Here is a 16351-nt window from a genome sequence, read left to right on the forward strand (position 1 = left end):
GAAGTGGCTCCATAAAAGAAAAAGAAAGAAAAAAACACTTGTAAAGACTTTTCAGATTCTGTATTAGTCAGTTAAATTATTTTAAATATCTCACTGTAGCCGTTTTATTCTCACTTCCATGGTTTTTATGCATTAGAAGCGTCAGTGATCCGGTCCGCCCACGTCTTACAGACTAAATCTACTCTAATCTCGGCCCCGACGTTTTGTATCCTTCCATCTTACTTTGGCTTTTTGTGGCCTTTTGTGTTTTTAAATCAACTGTTCGCTGCAGACTTGACCTGAATCATCAGTTTATTTGCTTTTGGCTGAAAGGTTTAAAAAAAAAAAAAAAGTGTTTTGTCTCCGTCGTTTCTCGTTGTGTTTCGTGTCTTTTGTTTCTCTTCTGTTGTCGTTCAGAGAAAAGTTATTTATTTAAAAAAAAGAAGCTCAAATTCATATTCAGCCTTTTAAGCCACAGAGCAAATAGAATAATGGCACAATTAAAATGTTTTGTTATTATAACAGCAGAAACAAAACATCGCTTAAACCTGCGCGTAAATATTAGCACACGAACAATTAATTGTTTAAATAATCACCCGCTGCTGACAAGGGATTTAACCTGTGACGTCAATTAATTAGCGAGAGGACAAACATGATTAGTATTAGACCGGCTGGAAATTAGGATATTTATAGAAACGAACTGCTGCGAAAAAATAGATAAATACAAAAAACGGTGATTTTGTGTGTGTGAAAGGTGAAGAAACACATTCAAACACAACATGCAACAGGAAGTGGGAGCACGTGTGAGATCAGTTCACATTAAAGGTGATTAAAGATTAATAAAGTAAAATATCAGACGTGTGTGTTTCATTTTTCTACTTTAACAGAGAGAAAAAATATTGTTTTTCAAGCCGTCAAACAGTTTTTCAAGTCCAAGAAAACAGAAAAGTGGAGTGGGAAGGTTTTTCACACAGAGAGGGAAATATGGACGAGATGGAAATAAACACATTGATATTATAATAATTATTATTTTTATATTATTATTATTATTATTACAGACTTTAATTTGACTGTACATGCTCACATATTGTGCTCTAGAAATGAGGATGAGGATGCAAAAACATTTAGAGATGAAGATCAGACTCTGAGGATGAGGCTGACAATAAACTCCAGTATTAAAAACTGTGAATATGAAGATGAGGCTGAAGGTGCGGGGAGGATGACAACAGACAGAGGGGGGGTGGGAGGGGGGAGAAGGTAGCGGGGGGGGTTGTTGCGGTGCAGTGACGTCACCTCGAGGCGTGCTGCAGAGCGCTGTGCGAAGAAAACCAAGGCAGCGCCGCGGAGACGCGACCAAAGCGCTGATTACCGCGGACGCAGCGTTTACGCGCAGCCGACGGCGTAAAGTGGATTTACTGAACACCTGCATGGAGCAAAACTGAGGGCTTTATTCATTTTTTCTCTCTCTCTCTGTCGTCTGCCTCTGCTGGGAACTAACTGGTGAGTCAACACACACACAGCTTCTCTGCTTTCTTGTCAGGAGTTTCGGTCAGAAGGTTGGCCGGCATCCCGCTCTCTCTCTCTCTCTTCACCTCAGATGTTTGCAAAAATATGAATCACAAGTGAGCCTGTTTAGAGAATTAAATAGCTAGGAGCGCGCTGATTCCTGCGTGTGTCGTCGTGTGTTAGTTTCCAGGGTCAGTGAGGAGGTAGTGACCGCGCAGAGGCCGCAGTGGATGGAGCTTTTTACGCACAGCAACGATAGAAAAACAGTCAGCGTTGGCATCACAGTCAGGCGGATATTAAACGGATAACCTGCTGTGATCTCTGCGGAATATTCCAGATAAACTCTGCGCTGATCTCTGAGGGGTTTGTGAAGCACATACGGAGGGACTGAAGGGAGCTGAGAGAAGATTTACTGAGGACAGAGACAGCAAAGGGATTCCTGTAGATAAGAGGGGCTGTGTGTGTGTGTGTGTGTGTGAGTGTGTGTGTGTTATCATGTCGTCAAAGGATGTTGGGTCAGGGTTAGGGCCCAAATCATAAATATCTGTGAGGAACATGCGTAAAGTTGGTATTTTTTGTTTTGGCTGCATTGCTTTTGTAATTATTGTCTATTTTTATTTTTCTTTCTGGAATTTCAAAGTGTTTCCCGAGTTTCCGGTGGTGAAGCGACGTTGTGCCAAATGATTATTGGTTGCTGCTTTCTAATTAACCTCATGACGTTTATGAGAGATGATTATTCTGACACACACGCGGGGAAACTTTTCCTCTGATGCAGCTTCTCTTCTTCTGTTTTTCAGGCAACTGGAATGGAACTGAATCTGTCGAAGAATGGGATTTCTTGTGGAGACCCAGGTATGACTCGTGTCTCTGCTCGGTGTCATTAATATTTGCATGATTTGATGCTACATGCAAAACCAGAAACTGTCATTTAGAGGGATTCTTCCTCAGCACCTGAAACATCAGAAACACGAGCACTGTGCGTGTTCACAGACATCTGCTTTTGTTTTATACGCAACATGTCACCAGATGAATTAATGCGCATGGCACAGACATGTTGATATGCGGATATATCAGCTAATGAGACGCAAATGCCAAGCTTGCGGGGGGGAATTAAAATGAGAAGCAGAACGAAGAGTCGTCGAGTTTTTACTTCCACATATTTTGACTTTGTTTTATTTTGTGCGGTTTTTCTGATGATAATCATTTCCTGGTGGCTCGTTTTGAAAAACAACAAAAAGTGGGAAAACATCGAAGCAGACTGACAGCAGGGAACCAAAAAAAAATCTATTTAGATGGAAGTTTGGGATTTTTCTTCTCATGACGCAACTGAGGAAGAGGGTTTTCTGTAAAGCTGGATTTAATCACAGAGCAAAGGAGCAAAGAAAAGAGCGTAAAATGGAGAAGTTTGGAAAATATTCGAGGTTTGGGGACATTTAGATGCGCGTGAGCCGATACTGGCTGTGTACTTTAACTTTTTTTTTTATTTAAATCTGATTTTCCCTCCAGGAAATAGTCATTTATAATATTAAAACGGCTCCAGATTAAAAGGTCAGGTGCTAAACTGGACGTCACAAGCTGGAAACATAATTATTATAAAGACAAATAAACAAAAGATAAAGAGCTCTTAGTGGACAGACGTGCGTTTTTTATTGGGGTTTGGATGTGTGTGATTCACGGCTGTCAACAAACTCCTTCAGCTGTGTGATAAATGTAATTTCTGAGGACTAATTTCAGCTCAACTCAAGTTATCAGCCTTTTTTATTTTCCCCTAAAGCTCCAGTGAGCGGCTGCTGGGCTGAGCACACACTCAGGAGGATGTATGAAGGCGCCAACGAGGAATGATTCAATCATAGAAAATCCAGAAAAAAATCCAGCATTTATGACATTTGTTTTTATGTTTTCCTTGTGATAGAGGTCGTTGTTTTATTTACACCTGCATCCCGTCTGTCATCTGGTTTGTTGGTCGTCAGGCTCCAGGTCAAACAGGCCTTGGACCATCACCAAGGAAATAATCAGCTCTGTCCTTCTCCGGTTACCCTCCGTGTCTGGTTACATCTCCGCTGCTGTCCTGCCTTTGAGTCCTCTCGCCTGCTTTAATTTTCTATACGCTTTGTTTTGTTGGCTCCACTCGGTGTGTGTGCTTTTCCCCCCCCCCCCCCCTCTCAATCAAACCAAGCCTGTATTTTCACGTGTGTTTTTAGTGTGTGATTAACGGGAGTTCGCAGAGTTTATTTTCACTTCTTGGAGGAGGAAAAAAAAAAAAAAATATGAGTGTTTGCGTTGCCACTGGCCTTTAACCTGTCCTGCCGGATGGAAAGGCTTTTTAAGTCATCCATCACACGCAAGTGCCCTCCAGAGCAGAGGAGGAGGAGAAGGGCGCAGGCAGGGATGCGGGCTGAGGAGGCTGGGTATTTAGATTAGCCCCATCTATCAGCCTGTAATATCTGCTGGAGGACAGAGAGGACGGTAGAAACACAGGGACTCCTCCATGGAAAATCTCCATGTGCTGTAAATCCCTTAATATTCCAAAGGGGATTTAAAGGGGTCAGCGGGTTTATTCTCATGTTGTGCTTGCAGCAATATGTTTTTTAGGACAGTACTGCTCGTGAAAACGCCTCATAATGACCCACCGAGAGACCGTGTACACTTCACGGACACGCAATGTACCCACCAACCCTACAACCTGCATAGTAAACACCACCTGCTGACACAATGACGTGACCAGGTAGCTCGGGTCACTTCCGCACAGCGCCCATCCGCTTACTCCCAATGTTTGCTGCCGATGTGTGCTTTTTCTGCGCAACAATGTCGCTCCAAAAACCATTTTTACGCACTTGGCTGCAGCTCGGAACGCGCGTAAAGCACGTAGAGGATGGTGGTTTTTCAGTAACACGCAACAGGCCACAGTTCTGCTATAAACATTTAAAAATGTGAATTCAGATTCCTCACAGGCCGTTTTCTGTGAGCCGCTGAACAAATCTAGACGGAGAAAGCAAAGTGATTGTTGAGAGCCTGAACAATTGTCCTCTGAAAGGGCCTTCGGGGGGAGTTTTCCGGTCGGACGGGGATCTCATGTCAGAAGTCACTGTCACACAATGGCTTCGAAATGCTCGAGACTGGCGCCGGTGACAGTCCGAGTCCCAGACGGTGAGGCCTGAGCCGGTGCGCCTTTTTTTTTCTTTTTCACCTGACACATGTAGGCGACACAGCGAGGCGGCGGGTCAGGTGGTCTCGTGTTGCAGGAGAGACTTAAAGGGGCACTTTGTAGGTTTGGAGAAGAAATTCAAACTGTATTTGCAATATTAATGAGGAAAACAGAAACATTTATTTATTCCATAAGTGAATAAACAATCTGTTCTCAGAGGAAAATAGAGTCCAGAACACTGTTTGAAGCTGGAAAGGTGGCAGGGTCCGCCACATATAAACAAAGTAAAACAGTAAAAGTGTGTTGTCCTTTAAGGTCAGTTTGTTTGAGTCACTGTAGATATTTCTCTCCTGATTAGAATTTCTTCCCCAAAAACTACAGACTGCTCCTTTAAAGACGACAAAATTATCGGCACTTCCGTCTCACAGAGATGACTTTGCTCGGGATTCAAGAGAAAAAAAAGTGACTCCTTCTCTTTTTGAGAGTAAAAGTACACGATGTTAAGACTCTTAAAAGATGACATACTGCCGGAGGTCCACACGCGCGCAATCACACTAAAAAAGACAGTTTGGCGCACAAAGAGGTGAATTACGCGCACATACTGGAGGCCCCAAAACGTTGATATGCCCGAAAAACAGAAACCCAAACTAAATGACATAACTCTTATTGGTCTGAAATAATAAATCCAGCCACGACTTCCCAGGATGCACCAGGTAAATCTCAAAGTATTCCACTAAAGCCTCACCTGGCGCCATCCTGACCTCAGACTAATGCAGACGGAGAAGTTTGGCCTCCGTGTTTTTCGACCAACAGTTGCCGCTGGAGAAGTTTGTAAAACAAAATCTTTATTCTCCTGCAGCTGCTGCACAACTCAAGTTTTTTATTTCTTTTTTTTACTGCATGTTTTACTCCAGTGCAGCAGCACAGGCTGAGATCAGATCATCTGGATGAAGCTCTGTGCTTCTCCACGCAGGTACATGACTGGATGCGTGTGCGTGTCACGGCTGACAGATTATATAATCCGCCCAGAAAACAACCTGGAAACATCAGATTTTTCAAATTCACGTATAGCTTGTTCCCAATTATCCAAATTACACTAAAGGGCTTGATTGTGTTAGAATACTTTCAGGCTCCAGAGTTGTTAAAAAACACATATAAAGCGTAAAGCCAAGAACGCGCCTGTTACTGCGGCCTCCACCGGCGGCTGTTTGTGCGTCAGAGCCAATAAAGGGGAACAAACTCACTAAAAACGCAACCGTGTAGCCGGCAGTGGGCAGATTCAGGTGATCTCTGTTCACATTATATTAGCGCACCATCACTCATACCTGGATTTGAGGTGAAAGATGTACAAATTCAGAAAAAGTAGTTTTAATATTAGTTTGATTATAAACGTAGTGTCAGGTCATTTTTAAATAATCTATTTAAAAGGTGTCATTTGTAAGAGAAGCTGATTTTTGAGTCCCATTGCCAACGGAGGCCAAACTTCACCTGAGGTCAGGATGTCACCAGGTGTGGCCTTTGTGGAAAACCTTAAGATTTACCTGGTGCATCCTGGGAAGTCATGGATGGATTTGTTATCGCAGTCCTACGTCAGTTTTTGACAAGTTCAGACTAAAAAAAATCTACTTTTCTTACACATAGCACCTTTAAAGCAGCCTGCTCGGTTCCTGCAGTCCAGGTAGACTACCTGAGGTAGTGCAGCTGACAGAGCTCTGATGTGCTCGACTTTCATCAGTCCTGATTGTTTATTTGTGGTGAAACAACGATGATAGAGCGACACTGTGTCGCTCACACACACAATAACCGTCATATCATCACACCGAGGAAACAGTAACTGGGCAGGCCCGCGTTAGATGGCAAATGTTTGATCAGCTCAGTACATATCCGAGATATACATTGTGTGGAGAGCGTGTGTGTGTGTGTGTGTGTGTATAAGCGCACCCAGCTGGACACATTTCAAACATGCCTGCACGAATAAAAGGCCCATTTTACTCCCAATGAGCAAAGCGCTGTCCTGCGCGCTCCCGAGAGCTGCACCAAAAAAAAAAGAAAGAAAGAAACTGAACGCTGCAAAAAACATCGACATCCAGTCTGATGCCGACACTTTTAAATCCATCAGAAAAAGAAACAAACTAATAAGGTTTAACTTCACTTGGTTGTTCTTCACTCCACCTAACGTTCATTGATATTTTCAGTGCCTGATGAACTAATGGCGGCTCTCTCACTTGTTTTATCTTGACGTCAGATACATATCTTGTTCGGGTGGGTATCTTTTTTTCTTTTCTTGCAGCGGGCAGGCACAGTGGGTGGGACTCGCTCATTTTAGGGAGGTTAAACGCAACAAATGGGTGTGTCTCCTGTGTGGGTTGGAGAGCCGGAGCTTACTCTCGGTCACAGCGGCCAGAAGCTTTTCCCTGCAGCGGAGAGAAAGGAGAGCGCACTGGGCTGTCACTGCTGTAGCGGAGGGAAAGGGTGCTGAGTGATTATTTCTTTTTCTTCTTCTTTTTTTTTCTCTGCGTGGAAGAACAAAAACTCTGGTTGGAAATTCTCCCTGTGTGCTTCATCCTCTCATGTCGTGGTGTGTGTCTGGCAGCGGGTGGATTTTTGGCTGTTGAGGGAAGCTTTTACGCACTCCCCCAGGATTCACCCCAACGTTTCCTCTCTTGTACGCATCCTTCTCTTCAAAGGTGGGATGAATTTGGACAGAATCGCAGAGGCAGTGAGAGCACCGCCGGCCCGCGACGTGGCCCCCGCGTTTCATTTACCGAGAACTTCGAACAGCAGTCGAGAAACTTTAGAGAACTCAAGCAGCGAGTCTTCAGACACAGAGTTGGCAGGTACACCGTCAGAGTGCTTTTAGCAACTCGATTCCTTCTTCTAACAGTTTATTTTTTACGTCTCTACGAGCACGTTTACGACGGGCTGTCACAGAGGCATCCCGGCAGTTAAACGCTGCGGGAAAAGAGACAATAATTTTGGTTGCATTCATGTCCCGGTGTTTGCTTTTTTTTCTCCTCACTGCAATGGCGATTTATTTCCGTGTGTGACAGGGCAACATGCACGTGGATAAAATACACAAAACTCATGTGCTGTAAAATGTTAGTTTGGCGTCTTTTTCTGCTTTCCAGTTGAATGCGCAGGAATAAGAAGCGGGGGGGGGAAATAGCGCAGTTTTTGGTGCAGTTACACCCCATTTCTTGTTTATTGCGCTGGCCGAACCAAACACTTGGCAGGATCCCGAGGTCTGTCAGGGAAAAATGTGCAGAACAGCCTGGCCTGCTGTCAGTAAATGCATTAAAACAAACTATAAATACTGGGCCCGTCCTCCAATCTAAACTAAAAGCCAGAAGGTCTGTATTAACAATTCTCAGAGAAGCTTTTTGTTCTTCAGCCTCGCCGCATTTTAAAAAAGAAAAAAAAAAAGAAAAGAAGAAAATCCAAAGCTGTCTCTTCTCTTCTCTTAGTCCACATAAGGAAGTAATAGCAGTGTGAGAGCATGACAATTGTTTCTCGTTTCCTTTGTTGAAATTATTTATTAGCCTTAAATAAAAAATGATGGTGTTGCTGTAGGTTTGAAGTTGCTTCTTTTTTTTTTCTCCCCATTTTTGGCAAACATTCAAGAGACAAATCCCTTTTCGTGATTAACCTTTGCACGTGTTGACCCTTCAGTTTAATGAGGCAATCTCGTTGGGACACGAATACAAGATAGCGGTGGAGAGATAAGAGCGGTCAGACCTCGTCGTAAAGAAAGTGTAATGTTGATCTATAAGTGTAAAGTGAGGGACGTGTTTGAGGGAATCGATACAAAACTCACAGACGTGTTTGTAAATATTTGGCTGTATTCTGTCCAAGGCTTATTTGTTTCCCAGACATCTTTGTGTATAATTTATTTACAGCTTTGACTTTGTTTATTTCACGAGGACGGTTCGTTTCTATTATAGCTGACCTAAAGTTTTAGGGGGTTTTTTTTATGCACGTTGTTGCACATAATCTCAGCCTGAGTCGTTTGACATTTAAGGTGCAAATAATTACTTCTTCAATGCAGAAAAAAATGTCCTTTTATCTGCATGCTATTCAAAGTAAACCAGAGCTGTGACACACAGTAATTTTCTCCCCGATTTGTGATACACAGAGAAGGAGAGGAGCGCTGAACACAGGAGCGATGACGGCAACGCGGACGATCCCAAGAAGAAGAAGCAGCGGCGGCAGCGGACTCACTTCACCAGCCAGCAGCTGCAGGAGCTGGAAGCCACTTTCCAAAGGAACCGCTACCCGGACATGAGCACCAGGGAGGAAATCGCGGTGTGGACCAACCTGACCGAGGCCAGAGTTCGGGTAAGAGTCCAGCAGGCGGGCCGCCGGCCGTGCGTAATGTGTGCGTAAAGACGATTTGGCAAATTAATGTGAGCATTATTGGGCACATGATTAACCTAAAAAGTCAACAAAATAAATAACACAATATTAACTTAAATACCACAACAATAAATAAGAAAATTAACAGAACATTCAGCAATTTTAACACAAAAATAAAACTACAATCCTGAATTCTGCTTGATTTCAGAGTCACGCTGTGTTTGATCGGTGCGCTGAAATAAAATAATACTTCATGTTCCCATAAACATTTTAATGCCACCGATGTTTTGCCTGAGCCGAGCTGTTTTAATATAGAAATTAAATAAGATATTGTAGAAAAAACATCCCTCACTGAGGATGTGAGCACAGAGTCGAAAGGTTCGTACGGAAGGAAAGAGTGAGAACCAAACCTTTTAACGTCGATAACTTTAGTGACTTGAAACAACTCGGTCAGTAAAAAGTAATAAATGTGTGAAATAATTCAGAATCACTCCGTTGACAAAAAAAACTGGGAGATTTTTCAAAACTGTAGCGTTAACAGATATTCACTGCACTCATGCGTGACTGTCAGCTCCGGTGCATCCAAAAACTAACTCTTCCATGATGGACACGCGTGCGCGCATTTGTGACACACGCAGGACTGAAAACACGTCCCTGTTCACAGATTTCATGTTGAAAGTTTAGCAGAAATGAAAAGCTGTCTTTAACTATTTGGATGTGTTGGGAATGACATCCTTTTTTTAAGGGTGTATCCGGGCTGCTAATGGAGCCAATGGGGAGATTTGTCTTTTGATGACATCACCGCCAGTCCGGACCCTCATTTGTCCCCGTGGAGGAGACGGGTCGTGCAGCCAGATCCACCTTGGAGCTGTGCGAGGAACGGCGTGATTATATTTATTTAACAACATGAGGGGGGAATTATAATTCAACTGTTTTGATTTAACCAACTTTAATCGTAAAAGACTTGGATTCTTATGACTCTTATAATAATAGTGTCCATTTAAAATTCAAAAATAGCTGACACGATGAGTTTAGACTTGAAAAAAATGTGTTTTTAGACACAGGTATTCGTGCGGGCTGCGTCTTTCTCTGGAAAAATATGCGAGAAATGTGCGTAAAACACAAAACAATTGCATTTGGTTTTCATTTGGAGCGACTGGCGCCTGGCAGCTCGTCCCTGCGAAAATCCACCATCTCAAATTGCATTTAAAAAATGCACAGAGCTATTTAAAGTGAAGGGAAACGAGTAAAAAAAATCTCAGAACAAGTTTAGAGTCCTGGATCTTTTTTTTCTGGAGCCAAGGAGGGAGATTTTTAAAACAGTGCAGCCTTTTATTTCGGCGGAATTAAAAAAAAATAAATAAATAAAAGAGCGCACAGAGAGGCGTGAATGCTTCTGATCCGGCACCGGAGCGTTTAATTAAATGTTTTGACATTTCAAAGTGTTTGGACTTGACCTTCTGAGGTCACAAGCGTTCAATCACGCTTGACAGATAATGAGATGGAGTGATATTTGTGAGCCTTCAGCTCTAATGAGGTCTTTTTGCGTGTTAACATGGAGGTTTGTGTGTGTTTTCGCCGCAGCCTCACACGAGCCGAGGCGCTGCCGCTGAAGAGCGCAGCCGGTGTGTTTCCTCCGCAGCTCTCTGTCACATCGCTCACGTCTTTGTGGACAATTTGTCCGCGGCACCCTGCTCTCTGCGCGGCTATAAATAGCCTCCGCGGGGCCCGGTCCGACGAAGCCACTTGTAAACTGTTTCTACTATGAATTAAAAAATGGACTCGCAGAGTGCCGACGGACGGATCTTTTGTCAGGTCTCGATCAGGCGTGAGGATCTCTAGAGGGCTGCGCTCTTCTGATTCATTGACAGTCAGTACGCCGCTTGCGTGTTTGATTCATGCTGCATACGCGTTGGTTTTATTTTGGGAAGTGTGACACACACACACAGACGCTAAATTTAGCCGCATCCAACGCAGATATAAGTTTAATTTAATCGCTAAAATGAAGGAATAACAATTAAATTAAATATATTAGCTCAGTTACAACAAACACATCATTGGCTCGAGTTTTATTTAAATGATGTCACACCAACTACTTTTTTTAAAACAATAAAATTCACATGATTCGTGAATATTTTAATTGCGGAATTTTCAAAATAAAAGTATTTCAGGACGGCATTTCTCACGCTGAATATTTAATACAAAAGATAAACTGTCGCGACGCTTGTGGACAATAGCTGGTGTGATGATGTGATATTAGAGCTCATTCAACGCTTCAATAAACACAACTGGAAATAAATGAATAAAGCGCCCGTTATAAACATGCGCAAACACGCAGCAGCAGTCTGGGTGTGAGAGGCTGCGTTTCAGTCGTGTTCACTTTTTGTGATTCAAGAGGAATTTTACTGGATGAATTTGAAGCTTAAAGTTGTCAGAGCACCGCGTTTTAAAGCTGCGGCAGCTGCTCTTTTAGCTTCAGTTTGCGTTGCAGTGGGATTTTATTAGGAAAAGACGATTACGACCAGGTGCAGTTTGGTGTTTTCACCGCGGAGACAAAAAAAAGAAAACAACACAAATGCATTGTGGGACAAAAAGGTGTCATTTTCTTTATTTAGAAAACGGAACAAGCTGATTTTTGTGATTACGTATAAATGTATGAATTAACAGAGGCGTGTGTGTGTGTGTGTGTGTGTGTGTGTGTGTGTGTGTGTCCCTCAAATGATCAGAAATGAAAGTGCAGCCTCGGCCTTTGTTTACAGACTGTTGTAAACAAATCACAAGACATCCGAGAACATTACGCAGATGTTGTACTAAGGAGCTGTCAGTCGATGTGGGACTGCGAGCTTCACATTTTTGGGATTTCGTTGCAGGGTTTTTAGAGTAAATGAGGAAATTACAGCTGATGGAAGAGAAAAGCACCCAGAGACCTTTCATTTAGATGTTTGTTTTTAAGTTTGCGGCCTGAATCAAGCTCGAGGAGGTTTCACAGACACCTGCACAGAAAGTGCACAAAATATTACTCTGCCACTACAAACTACCATTTATTAGATTTTAGGACAAAGTGGCGACTTTGTTAAAGGAGATGTGGATGTTTTTTACTGCCTGTGTTCGTGATCGTGCCATTTGTTTTATTGTCCTTCGTCTCCAGATAAAATGAAAAAGCAAACAAATAATACAACATGTAACAAAATAAATATTTGCAGCACGCAAGGATCCAAAACTCAGTAATAATTATAAATGATAATACATCAAACTCTCTGTTTAATTTGTGTGTCAGCTCCAGCACAGTGATGCCTCCATGTTAATTATATCAACATGTGTGTTAATCATTCAGCTTTTGTGACCGAAGGAAATCAAATCCCACAAAAAACTAATTAAAGAGTAAACTCCCGCACTTGTGTATTTATAGATATATTTTATTAAAATATTTTATTTATATATTTGTCCCCGCCACTTTTTAAAAGCATGATTAGTTAAAAATATGTTAAATAAATCGCTTGCAGCAAGAATTTTAACTAATGTGATTAAAAGAAATGCATTTTTTTTCTCCTGCTTTAATTATGTTCTCTGACTTCATACGACCCTCATTACATTATCTAAAATCACATGTTAATATATTTTATTTTATTTTATTTTATTTATTTATTTAAATCAGAGCTCTTCAGTCTCAAACACTTTGGTCTTTTTAGTGATTGAAACCTTTAATTTAAATACATATATCAATGCAGAGGTGAAAAGTGTGTGTGGGAATTTCCTCTTTTTCACTGTTTGTGAAGTTTTTAATGTGAAGTCAGCCTCTTTGTGGCAGCAGTGTTGCACTTTAGGAGAATATTAGAACATTTTAATGTTAATGAAGAGGCAGGTCTGTTATTTAGGAGCAGCACAGTGGAGAGTTTGGACTATAAGACATGGAAGTGTTTAAATATGACTAAATAAAAAATAAAAATCAGGAGAATTCACATTTTTAACTATTTCAGGTGACTCTGCTCTTCACCTTGTGTTCATGTAACCGGTGCACATGAATGTTTTTGTATTAATTTGAATTTCCAGGATAAAATGTATCTGATCGATATTATTATAACAATAATTTACAACAGTTTGAGAACATTTTGCTCTACAGCAGACAGCAAACTTGAACACATGCTGGTGTTGAAGTTATAGGTCAAAGCAGTCACATCAACTACAGATGGAGAGAAATTCCCCAGACTCCCTTTGAAAATCGCTCATTTTTGTGAGTTGTTGAGTTAAGAGACACTTTATAAACGTTGTGAAACGTTGTTTCTGACAAATTCTTAATTATTTGGGCCTTCTTGTAAATTCGGCTTTTGTTATAGGCTCGTTTTAGGGGGTGCTGCAGCCCTATAGCACCTCTAGTTCCCGTATCAACTACAGTCAACAGCAGCAAGGAGATAAATCCCCCAGACTCCCTTTGAAAATCGCTCAATTTTGTGAGTTGTTGACTTAAGAGACACTTTATAAATATGTGAAACGTTGTTTCTGACAAATTCTTAATTATTTGGGCCTTCTTGTAAATTCGGCTTATGTCATAGCCTCGTTTTGCGGGGTGCTGCCGCCCCCTCAGCACCTCTAGTTCCCGCACCCGTGCCTACTAACCGTGTGTCTCCTTCCTCCAGGTGTGGTTCAAAAACCGCCGGGCCAAGTGGAGGAAGCGGGAGCGGAACCAGCAGATGGACCTGTGCAAGAACAGCTACCTGCCGCAGTTCAGCGGCCTCATGCAGCCCTACGACGACATGTACCCGGCGTACACCTACAACAACTGGACCAACAAGGGCCTCACCCCGGCGCCGCTGTCCACCAAGAACTTCACCTTCTTCAACTCCATGAGCCCCCTCACCTCGCAGTCCATGTTCTCGGCGCCCAACTCCATCTCCTCCATGACCATGGCCTCCGGGATGGGCCACTCGGCCGTGCCGGGCATGCCCACCCCGGGCCTCAACAACATCAGCAACCTGAACGGGATCGGCACGTCCGGGATCAACTCGGCCATGTCGTCGTCCGCGTGTCCGTACGGGCCTCCCGGCTCTCCGTACAGCGTTTACCGGGACACTTGCAACTCCAGCCTGGCCACGCTCAGACTCAAATCCAAGCAGCACCCGACGTTTGGATACAGCGGCCTGCAGAGCCCCGGCTCGAGCCTGAACGCGTGTCAGTACAACAGCTGATTTTTTGCTGAGTCTTACAAATATAAATACATACATATATATATATATATGTATATGTATATATATGTGTGTGATAACCGGACATGGTGTTAGAGGCTACCTGCGGATGGGAAAAAAAAAAAAAGAAATCAAAGACAACTAAACTGGATTAGTTGCGGTCATTTTTCAAAAAGAGAAAAAAATGGATTATGCGGGTTTAAATGTGTTTACCAATGAACTTGCACAGCAATCGAAATGTCCAGGGTTTTTTTTTTCTTTTTGTAATGATGAAGACGTGTTACATTGCTGCATTGTACATATATAAATGTAAATATATACAGGCCTAACATATAAAACAGACGGTGGGATTTGCTTTTCTTTTTTTTTTCCTTGTGTGTGTGCGCTTGCTTTGCTTTTGCTTTTGGACACTCAACAGGATTTTGCGAGATTAAAAATTTTAAAAAAAAGAAAAGTGTCGAGCATATTCCAGACTCAAGAAGAAGAAGAAGAAAAAAGAAAGAAAAAAAAAAGAAATCTAGCTTTTATTGTACATATTTTATACTGCTTCTGTGTGCTTTCTATTTACTATGCAGGACACCACCAGTCTGACTCCAGTGACTTTACTTTAACATGTTTGTTTTTTTTGTTTTTTGCTCATTTTTTTTGTTTGGAAACCGATTAAAAAAAAAAAAATCCCGCATGTTTAACTTGAGTGCAACGATCATGTAAGACTTTGCAGAAGTTCATTAGCCTAAAACTGTATACAACAACAAAAAAAAGAAAAAGAAAAAAAGGTGATTCAGAGTCACTCATGTGTTTATGGTAACATGTTTGTTTGAATAAAACTCCAGGAAAAAAGAGGTTTATTTCAAGGATGTTTTCAGCGGAGTGATTTGTCTTGAGAGGAGCACACCGGCAGCGTATCGATCCGCTCAGTTTAATAAGAGGGATTATCTGAGGTATATGAAGAGTTTTGAAAGGATTAACGGGATTTATCTGGGCTTTAAAATATGACATTTTATTTTGTCTTTTCTGTTCATTTTGAAGCTTTTATACTGCACATAAAAAAACAAAAACCTTTTCTCTGTGAGAAGACGTGAATCCAACAAGAGTTTCTTGAAAACTTCCAGACGTTAATAAATAAATGTCAAGGAATGAACAAGGATCAGTGTGAAAAGCCTTTGACGCGTGTGATGATGATAATAATAATAATAATAATAATAATAATAATAATAATAATAGCCATGTTTTACCGCTCAGTGCAGAAAATAGTCCCACATGCGCCCCTCGTGTGTTTTATTTTGAAAAACAGGCGACATGCACGAATAGATTTTTGATTATTTGCTCTCAGGATTAAATCTGCACTCATGCTGAGGTTTTGGCGCGCGCACTCACCTTTTCTGAGGCTACCTGCTGCCCCACGTTATTATATCCCAATCGTCTATTTTTACACTAACTTAAGAATTTAAAAGGGATCTTAAAGTCGTTTTTCTTTTGAGCTGCGCAACTCTGAAACAAACTCTCCAAAATGCGCCAAACCAGCTCCTCCACAACTGCGTCTTTTCTTTCCTCCACTGGCGACAGACCCAGACGCACGCTTGTCCGCGCGCAAACGATATGAATTCAATCAATACCGTATCTCGTGTTCTCACACCTCATATCTATATTACTGACAGTTAGACTGATATTAGCGCGCTGCACAAATGTGACGGTAATGATTGTGTGCTCTAACTGATAGGGCTCGGAGGAGGGAGGGAGGGTGTTGGGTCACTACAGCTCCTAAAACAGCTCCAAGAGTTGTTCAACAAACACAAGTCAACAAACTGTCAACTGAACCAGTGTTTAAAGGCACAATGTCGAGTTTTGCACTAATATAGCCATTATTTACTAAATATTGACCTCCTGGAGGCTTATTGGTAATAATTCCCCTAAAGCTCTGTAATATTTTATCCTAACTGAGGTTGTATGTTGGCTTTGAGGTGTCTTTTTTGGAGAATGTATCTTCTAAAGTGACTTTATAATAATCCTTTACTTCTTTACTGTAACCTGAAGCATGTCTGACTCTCAAAAGTGAGTTCATCTTGAACTCGTGGTGGCTTTTTGGCAATTAGAGCCCAAACATTGACCTCCTCAAAGGTCATGTGTAAATGCAAGAAATTATTATTCTGTCGTCCCCCTAGAATATTTCAATTATATGTCTTGTGTT

The 16351-nt window shown here is 41.9% G+C and overlaps 1 protein-coding gene across 3 annotated transcripts; it reads left to right on the forward strand.

The window, feature by feature from the left end:
* The first annotated feature begins 1356 nt into the window (after positions 1 to 1356).
* Positions 1357 to 15017, forward strand: pitx1 (paired-like homeodomain 1). 3 transcript variants are annotated; one of them, XM_084372811.1, is made up of 4 exons: positions 1357 to 1479; positions 2283 to 2337; positions 8763 to 8965; positions 13618 to 15017. In XM_084372811.1, exons 2-4 carry the CDS (start codon positions 2292 to 2294, stop codon positions 14164 to 14166), a joined length of 798 nt encoding a protein of 265 aa, XP_084228937.1. In that variant the 5' UTR covers positions 1357 to 1479; positions 2283 to 2291; the 3' UTR covers positions 14167 to 15017. The 3 variants fall into 3 exon arrangements, with proteins under 3 accessions (XP_084228937.1, XP_084228936.1, XP_084228935.1); XM_084372810.1 differs by lacking the exons at positions 1357 to 1479; positions 2283 to 2337 and adding exons at positions 7044 to 7208; positions 7318 to 7467; XM_084372809.1 differs by lacking the exons at positions 1357 to 1479; positions 2283 to 2337 and adding an exon at positions 7044 to 7467.
* Positions 15018 to 16351: the final 1334 nt, after the last annotated feature.

The sequence above is a fragment of the Pagrus pagrus genome, assembly GCF_965226575.1.
Source record: "Pagrus pagrus genome assembly, chromosome: 14".
NCBI lineage: Eukaryota > Metazoa > Chordata > Actinopteri > Spariformes > Sparidae > Pagrus > Pagrus pagrus.